This window comes from Rhinopithecus bieti, unplaced genomic scaffold (genome assembly GCF_001698545.2).
Source record: "Rhinopithecus bieti isolate Rb0 unplaced genomic scaffold, ASM169854v2 scaffold_1012, whole genome shotgun sequence".
NCBI classification, from domain to species: Eukaryota; Metazoa; Chordata; class Mammalia; order Primates; family Cercopithecidae; genus Rhinopithecus; species Rhinopithecus bieti.
In genome coordinates, this window is record NW_016803312.1 from 2,271,651 (window position 1) to 2,281,076 (window position 9,426).

General features: G+C 47.3%; 1 protein-coding gene across 10 annotated transcripts in view; it reads left to right on the top strand.

The window, feature by feature from the left end:
* Positions 1–9,426, top strand: part of FRMD4A (FERM domain containing 4A) — a 367,189-nt gene that overhangs the window by 271,285 nt on the left and 86,478 nt on the right. For all 10 annotated transcript variants that reach the window (XM_017874498.1, XM_017874473.1, XM_017874468.1 and 7 more), the window contains exons 9-11: positions 523–588; positions 855–912; positions 3,202–3,288. In XM_017874498.1, coding sequence (XP_017729987.1) covers positions 523–588; positions 855–912; positions 3,202–3,288 — 211 coding nt within the window. The remainder of the gene's footprint in view (positions 1–522; positions 589–854; positions 913–3,201; positions 3,289–9,426) is intronic.

Below are 9,426 nucleotides of genomic sequence, written 5' to 3' on the forward strand. Positions count from 1 at the left end.
TGTAATCCCAGCACATTGGGAGGCCAAGGTGGGCGGATCACTTGAGGTCAGGAGTTTGAGACCAGCCTGGCCAACATGATGAAACTCTGTCTCTACTAAAAATACAAAAATCAGTCGGGCATGGTGGCACGCACCTGTAGTCCCATTTACTCAGGAGGCTGAGGCACGAGAATCACTTGAACTCAGGAGGTGGAGGTTGCAGTGAACCAAGATCGCACCATTGCACTCTAGCCTGGGTGACAGAGCGAGACTCCGTCTCAAAAACAAAACAAAACAAAAAAATCCAAAACAAAGAGAATGTAAGTCCTTTGAGGGGAAAACAGACTGTTTTTTAAGTAAATCTACATCCAAATAGCCCTCAGACTGAGTTTGGAAATGCCACTCCAAGACAAATCATTTTTCCAGGAGCTGTTGGTTCTCTGGAGCTTCTTAGGAGATGGGGCTGAGAAATATCTTACTGGCAGGAAGCTTGGCTGTTGACTTAGGGACTCTGATAACAGCATTCTTTTCTTCTAATTGCAGTGAAGACAGAGTTATTGAGCACTACAAGAAACTGAACGGTCAGACAAGAGGTCAAGCAATCGTGAAGTAAGTGGCCCCTTCCCAGCTTGCGTGGGGACGGTGTTTGTGTGTGTTAATATATCGTATGTCAGAATTGTTCAGTTCCTCTCCAAAGACATATCTGGGAGTGGGGGGTGTATGTTGCAATTTAATTTTCAAGTAAATAATCACTCCGAGAACTTTATCACATACACATACACAAATATATATATATGATACCAGATCTGCTGAATAACTAGCCTTGTGTGCATTGTGTGTGTGTGTGTTTATGTATCTTCGTATTGTCGTTCCAGCTACATGAGCATCGTGGAGTCTCTCCCAACCTACGGGGTTCACTATTATGCAGTGAAGGTGAGTGTACTCATTTGGTGAAGGTTGCCAAACCTCCCCTAAACAAACAAATCAAAACTTCTCATTATATGTTTTTTTCTTTTTCTTTTCTTTTCTTTTTTTTTTTCTTTTTGAGATGGAGTCTCCCTCTGTCGCCCAGGCTGGAGTGCAGTGGCACGATCTCAGCTCACTGCAACCTCCACCTCCCAGGTTCAAGCGATTCTCCTACCTAAGCCTCCCTAGTAGCTGGGATTACAGGCACCCACCACCACACCCAGCTCATTTTTGTATATTTAGTAGAGACGGGGTTTCGCCATGTTGACCAGGCTAGTCTTGAACTCCTGACCTCAGGTGATCTACCTGCCTCGGCCTCCCAAAGTGCTAAGATTACAGGCGTGAGCCACTGTGCCCGGCCCTCATTATTTTTTTCTTTATAACTCCTGGTGGGAATGGAGGTCCCAAAGGACGTGGTCAGGAAGATTGCATGCTGGGGAAAGACAATTTCCAATACAGGAAACTTCACCCGGTCTTTCAACTTGCTTCAACCTGTGGTCCCTTTCTTTGTCAGCCCTAGAACTTAACAGAAAGGCTGTCTCTGATATATATGCTTTCTGCCTTCCAAGAAAACTTCAAAACTGTGCTCTTTATTTCAGTTTGGTAAAGACTTGGGATTTTCAGAGTGCCAAAGGAGTATGGGTGTTTGGCACTTAGAACCTCAAAGCATAAGCAATGGCTTAGCTACTTACTTGGAAAAGAGCACGAATCCAGGAACCTGGCCCAGCTGCATCAGGCTCCCTGTCCAGGGCCCTTGTGATCTCACTGATGCCATTTTATGGTGTGATGACAGCTCTTACCTGGTCAATCTGCTGTTGCAGTGGTACTGGGTTTCCTCTCGTTCTGTTCTCTGAAACCGTTGCAGTGCGCACAGCTACTTCCCAGAGGCAGGGGTTTAATACGAGGATTTTATACTTCCTTTAAAGATTTTTTTTAAGAAATCATATACCCTGAAGCTTGAAAAGAAATTTCAAAATGTATCTCTTTTGCCTTTTATCTTTTTGCTCATCTTGAAATAACTCACGCCCCACAAATATTTCAAAACCATGATGTGCCAGCTTTGAGTTTTCCAGACACCCACTATGAGGGTGTATTAGGTTTTTTAGAAACTTGGCAATTAGGGCATAGCTAGGGAAAAGCTGCTTGATATGCTCATTATAAAATCCTAGCTTCTGAGGGCTCTAATTAACTCAGAATCATCCTATTTGAATATAGAATTGCAACTTACACTCAGGTGACAAGAGGTCTCTGTTAATAAACGGTGGGGGGAGGGGTGGACAGGTGCAGTGGCTCATGCCTGTAATCCCAGCACTTTGGGAGGCCGAGACGGGTGGATCACCTGAGGTCAGGAGTTTGAGACCAGCCTGGCCAACATGGTGAAACCCCATCTCTACTAAAAATACAAAAATTAGCCAGACGTGGTGGCACGTGCCTGTAATTCCAGCTACTCGAAAGGCTGAGGTGGGCGAATTCCATGAACCTGGGAGGCAGAGGTTGCAGTGAGCCAAGATTGTGCCAGTGCACTCCAGCCTGGGTGACAGAGTGAGACTCCATCTCAAAAAAAAAGCAATAAACGGACTTGGTATTTCTAATTCAGTCCTGAAACTGTTTTGGCTTCTGTTTTGCTACCCTGTCCAACAGCATGAGTCCTGAAACCCTGCCTGGCACTCAGCTGTCATCTTGGGTGGGCAGGACCTCAGGGTGACACCTTCTGGTCTGTGTTTCCCGGGGCTGGGGAAGGTCCTGGGTAAGGCTGGGCCAACTCTTTGCTGTGATTTGTTGTTGAAATGAGAGGAGTCACTTTCCATAGTCTCCACGGCTCCTCTGGCTCTGACCATCGATGACAGTCTCTCGGCCCAGAAGGTCCTTTCATTAGGTGTGACATCTCACCGATTTTCAGTTGTGGTGAGAGGGTATCCCAGCATCGAATCCCTAAATTCTTAGAAGGGAAAAAAAAAAGAGAGAGAGAGAGCAGGGCATTCACTCCTTATTTATAAAGGGAAAGGACTTCGGCTGTCCAGCTGATTAGCAGAGCCAGGCCCCCAGCCCCGACATTCCCCTTGTCACCCTCTTCACATAACACAGCATCCTTCAATGATGGGGGCATCTGTTAAGAAACAAAGTAGACAGGTGGGCTCCATCCCTTCCCAGGAAATGGCACTTTCCCTCGTCTGCCCCCGAGCCAGGAAATCTCCACTTAGTGTGTGTTTACTTCCTCTAGCCCCATATTCACCCGAACGTTTTTTGATATCCTAGGACAAGCAGGGCATACCATGGTGGCTGGGCCTGAGCTACAAAGGGATCTTCCAGTATGACTACCATGATAAAGTGAAGCCAAGAAAGGTAAGGGCGGTCTCCTGCGTGGCTTTAACGCCTCTCAGATCTGGAGAGGAATAGGCGTAAAGGTCTGTTCTACATGGCTAAGGCCATGCAGCCTAAAGGCTCACCAATCCCCTGCCAATTTTAGTGTATACAAATTACTCCACAGCAATCCCATCTGAGTTCCCCGGGTAAATCGTTTTTCATTCTTTTCTCCCTGTCTCTGAGGAAACCTAAGCTGTTATAATTACTTAAGGTGAGACGACTGGCTCAGTTCTCCCCAGAGCAGATAGGCAAAGAGACTTTTGAGGAACAGTCGTGTCCCTTAATTTCGGGCGGGGCCGTATTCTTTGGGAAAATGATGTAACACCAGTCAGAGTTCTCCCAAAGGTTTCTGGGACAGGAATCAGGGCAGGGGGGAGAGCTGAAAGAAGAGATTGCAGGTCAAAAAGAGCTGAAAGGCTGGGCACGCTGGCTCACGCCTGTAATCCCAGCACTTTGGGAACCCAAGGTGGGCGGATCGCTTAAGACCAGGAGTTCTAACCAGCCTGGCCAACATGATAGAACCCTGTCTCTACTAAAAATACAAAAATTAGCGGGGCATGGTGGTGCATGCCTATAATCCCAGCTACTTGGGAGGCTGAGACATGAAAATCACTGGAGCCCGGGAGGTGGAGGTTGCAGTGAGCTGAGATTGCCCTGCTGCGCTCCAGCCTGGCTGACAGAGCAAGACTCTGTCTCAAAACAAAAAAAGAAAAAGCTGAAAAATAAGAGAGAGAGGGGTTCCTGGAAATCCAGCACATATTTTCTGGCTCAATAAAGGTGATCAGAAAATAAGGTTATTTGCTGAAGAGGGAGACAAACAGAATGGTTTGCAAAGTGCTTGTAAACCCAAAATGGAATGTTTGAAAGGGATACAGCATTTGAATTTTCTGTTTTCATTTACACACACTTTTCAGACCTGAACAAATTGGAAAATTATAACGGAAAAATATCTTAGAGGCGAGTGCTGTCATTCAGATCGCCTGGCAGAGAATAACAGAGAGACGGTATGCAGTTCAAACCCTGAAATACAAGTTAAAAACCTATGAAAACCACACTTGCTTTAGCAGAGAGAAAGCAATATTGGGCCATTATGTCATTCCAGATTGCTTTCCAAGCTGTTTTATCCACGAATAGGATTGAAACCCACACTACATATCTGAGTGGATTGTAGGCTCTCCAGTTAACATCTGTCCTTGGCCAACTTCTTTATTAAATTGATAGAAGAAAAAATGTTCTCATGTTAGGAGGATTTTCACTCCATTGATCAGTAAGGTGGTTAAGTTCTAAGAAAAGATGTTGAGCAAATGGTGGGGGAATTACTGACTGGGAACAACTCAGGAAGAACCTGGCTCTTTAGTGGGTGAAGGGAGTGTTGTTTTGCAGCTATCTCCAAAGCCTTTCCTTATCCATTTAAATGCAACAAGAAATTAACTGGATCCTCTGTTCTTACCTTTTCTGACTTTGTTTTCCTCGCTTGTGGAATCTACACATCTTCCTCCCTTTATTTTTCTTCCTGTGTTCCCTGTGCCTTTTTCCCACGTGGCCTTTTCATTTTCTGTGCCTTTTCTTCCTGAGTTCTCTCTTCCCTCTTTCTTTTTAGAACGACCATTCTCTTTTTGTTTTGTTTGTTTGTTTGAGACAGAGTCTCGCTCTGTCTCCCAGGCTGGAGTGCAGTGGCATGCTCTTGGCTCACTGCAACCTTTGCTTCCCGGGTTCAAGTGATTCTCATGCCGCCTCAGCCTCCCCAGTAGCTGGATTACAGGCACCTGCCACCATGCCTGGCTGATTTTTGTATTTTTAGTAGAGATGGGGTTTCACCATGTTGGCCAGGCCTGTCTCAAACTCCTGACCTCAAGTGATCTGCCCTCCTCAGTCTCCCAAAGTGCTGGGATTATAGTTATGAGCCACCACACCTGACCTGACTTTTCTCTTTTCAACCTGCCTGACTGTTTTTGCTGCTTGCAAAAGTCAAGAATACTCCCTAAAGCCTTTAACAAAATTCTGGCTGCAATACATTGAGCTCTCTCTCGCCCATAGTGGCAGAAGACCAAGGCCGATGTGCATCATTGAGATCTACAGCAGAGATCATTAAAATCCAGCGGTTGAAATCTCTTCTCCCTCTAAGATTTTAAGAAGACATGCTAACAAGCATTCATACTTGTTTCGTTCCATTTATTAAAATTTTTAAGCTTTCTTTATTTCTCTGATTGAGGTTCTAATGAAGAGTGAAGAGGTGATGAGCTAGCACTTGATGTGTGTAAAACACAGGAAAGGTTGCATATTTGGGGCTCAATCAATTCTAACTATTATTGTAAGATGCTAAAACAGGCTTCAAGATAAGGAAAAGTAAGAAGCCAAAGGCATGAAAAATCAGGCATCGAATAAGAGAATTTACAATAATGAATGGAACTTATCCAGGTCCATGAATTACAAATGTTAAAAGGTCAATATAGTTTTTCAGGCCATTGGCTCTAACCCAGACTGGGTTGTTATTGAAAATCACTTGGGTTTCTGTGGCCTTTGAGGAAGAAGTCAGAATTTTCCAGCCCATTCCTAATTTAAGGACAGACTACCAAGCTGTCAGAGCCATCATTCATTCGCTCAAAAAAACAGTTATTGCGGCCAGGCACAGTGGCTCATGCCTGTAATCCCAGTGCTTTTGGAGGCCGAGGCAGGTGGAACACTTGAGGTCAGGAGTTTGAGACCAGCCTGGCCAAAATGGTGAAACCCCATTTCTACGAAAAATACAAAATTAGCCTGCCGTGGTGGCACATGCCTGTAATCCCAGCTACTGGGGAGGCAGAGACAGGAGAATCACTTGAACCTGGGAGGCAGAGGTTGTAGTGAGCCGAGATCATGCCATTGAACTCCAGCCTGGGTGACAGAGCCAGACTCCGTCTCAAAAAAAACAAAAACAAAACAAAAACAGAACAGTTATTGCATACCTCTTAGGTGCCAAGTCCATCACTGGGCACTGAGATGAGACATGAATCCTGTCCTCCAAGATGTGTGATAACTGAGCCAGTGTCTGAGTGGTGTAATAGAACTCTGTGTGAGGGTCAGGGGTGATTCAAGAAGATAGTCGTCAAGTAGGCATAAGGAGAAGAGAAGTCCTCACAGAGGAGGCAGAGAGTGAGTGGGGTCTTCAAGGAGGCAAAGAGTTTTGCAGATGGAGGAATGGGGTGGGGAGGCGTGTAGGAGAGGCCAGGGTGCCTGAAATCCCAGTGACAGGGGTAGGGGACACAGCGCCCTTCATTCTGGAACATCAAGTGAGAAGAGAGGAGTTGGCAAGGAGGTTGGGGCTCGCCGGCTCCTGGAGGCTTGGAGGCTCTGCGAAGAGGACTTCCTCCTCTATAGGGAGTGGTGGCTGCAGTCTGTCTGAAGCTGAGGAGTATAGTGTCAGATTTCCATTGTCGTAGAAGCACCCTCTGGAAACTGCTTGGAGGATGGATAGGAAAAACCCAGGACAAGACTGAGAAACCAGGACATGATGAGGGTAGGGCAGGTCACACCTGGCGGGGCTTGAGGATGGAGAAGGGGAATCAAGATGTTGAGAAGGCGTGTGTTACTGATCACCTGTAGGCGGAAGCGGGAGGCCAAGAGAGGAGGAGGGAAATGCAGAATGACTTCCAGGCTTCAGGATCCACCAGAGTGTGGACGCTGAGAGAAGAGGAGGTCTGGGAGTGACAGATGAGGGATGAGTGCAGCTTAGGACACGCAACACTGCAGGCTTGATGGGACATCCAGGTGGCTGTGACTAGTAGGCCGTTGGGCATTCAGTTGGATCTCAGGAGTAGCAAGAATTTCCAAAGCATCACTGAACCAGAGACTGGACAGAGGGAGGAGGTTAGATTGGCAGTTGGCACACCAGGAGCTAGGAGTGAAGAGTTCATTTCCCTATCATGACGATCACGGTGGGATGCGGACGCAGCTTCCGTTGCACGGGCCCTGAAGCTTACATAATTTGGGGCCATCCTTAAGAAATGAATGTACAATCTGAAGATAAAATTAAGAACAGGCATTTGACCGGGCAAAGTGGCTCACGCCTGTAATCCCAGCACTTTGGGAGGCCGAGGCAGACGGATCACCTGAGGTCAGGAGTTCAAGACCAGTTGGCCAACATGATGAAACCCCATCTCTACTAAAAATACAAAAATTAGCTGGTCCTGCTGGGGGGGCATCTATAATCCCAGCTACTCAGGAGGCTGAGGCAGGAGAATCACTTGAACCCAGGAGGCAAAGGTTGCAGTGAGCTGAGACTGTGCCACTGCATTCCAACCTGGGCAACAGAAAGAGACTCTGTCTCCAAAAAAAAAGGGGGGGCCTTTGAAAAGCCCTTGAGGGAAAGGAAAACAGCTTGGTTAACTTAGCTTCTAGGGATGCCACCCCACCCCTCTAAGATGTCAGATGGAACTTAAAGGCAAGGCCATGAACTCACTGGAGCCATTGTTAAGAAGTCTCAGCTACAAGAAGACCTAAACGGGGCACCTATTTCTTTTTCTTGCATTGCCAACCTCATCACCATTATAAAAAGGCCATCTCTGTTATGTTTAAGGGACCTGTTAGTTTCTGAGACTACAGAAAGCCCACACCCTGATCCCAGATCTCAGAATCTAAAAAGATACACACACATGTGAATGCATATCGATGCAAGTCCACACCTAAGCCAAAAGTCTGTCTTCAGTGCCTCTGGGCCAGTGGCTCTTAACCTCCACTGTACATCAGGAACTCCTCTGAAGCCACTGGGATGTCTAGATGCCACAGCCCCCTGCAGGCCTACTGACCTGCACCTCCGACCAGGCCACTGAGCCCAGAAGCAGCCCCGGCAGGGATTCTGATGTATGCCTGGAGACAAGGACCACCACTGGCAGCCCTCTGTGCTTTGAAAACTCAGATGTGGGGAAGGTCAGCCAGGCTCACTGGTGTGGCCAGCAGTGTCCCTGTACACCGAGGGCAGGGGAGGTCCCATGCACGGGCCTCATGACTGGGTGAGCCATCTGGGAGGGGCGGCACTCCAGGGGATGCCCCTCCCTCCTGGCTCTGATGCCTGGCACATCTCTGCTACCTCAAGCCTCCAGGGATACTCAGGCAAGGGAGTGGCACTCAGCACTGTGCACCTGGAGGCTTCTGCAACAACAGCTGTATCTCCAGCCCAGGCAGCTGCTCCCACCCGGCGGCAGACAGAGGCCCTCCCTGACACTCTGACCCAGTTCCAGCAGCTCTGTCACGTTGCACCAACGCAAGAAGAGCCCGTGTTTAAGTAGAGGCAGTGGCAGGGGTGAGTCTGCTCCCTCTCCTTTGCAGAACCCAGAGGCGTCCACTGCCTGCACAGCTCCAACAGCATCGTCAACCCGTCGGCACACCCACAGGGGCTTAGCAGCCGCCTTGAGAATCCACTTAAGTGTTTCCATATGACCTACCCCTCATTCCCCACAAAAAAGCCCAAACAAACAAAAAAGGCACTGTGAAAGAGTAGCTGATGACTGTCCATAAAGGAGCACAACAGTAGCCTATCCCTCATTCTCCAGTTGCAAGCAGTTTGCCATCCTAGTTTCAGAGTCTGCCCTCAGTCACTTAATCACTACTCTGGAGCTTAGAGGCTCTTGAGGGGTGGAGTAAAATGCAAGGGACCTCACCGGTGGCTCCGAGAGCAGAGGACATTTAACCCCCACACTCTGCTACCCGGACCTTCTAAAGAGACAGCCTCCTGGCCTTCGGAAGCACAGCCGTCAATACAAGCTGCTGGAGTTTGTCAAAAAATCAAAAATCACAGCTTCATTGCCTGCAGGGTACACGTGTCAGGAACAGCTAAACATGTGGGGACACCCTGCAGACTGGATTTCGGCTTTTGTGCATGTTCAGAAGAGTTCACAGATGTTGAACTTCTGAAGGCCAACTTCGGTAGTATTTTGGAACAACATGTATGGAAGAACAGCTCCCAGAACACCCTTTAAAAAGCAGCAAACAAGACTCAGAAAAATCAGAATCTACAATGCATGCACATCCCCCAGAATATCAGCCCTTGCTTGGATATATAAGTTCTTTTTAAGAGGTCAGGCAGAATCCTAAATCTAAGGATAGGATGTAGAATATATATATATATATATATACATTTTT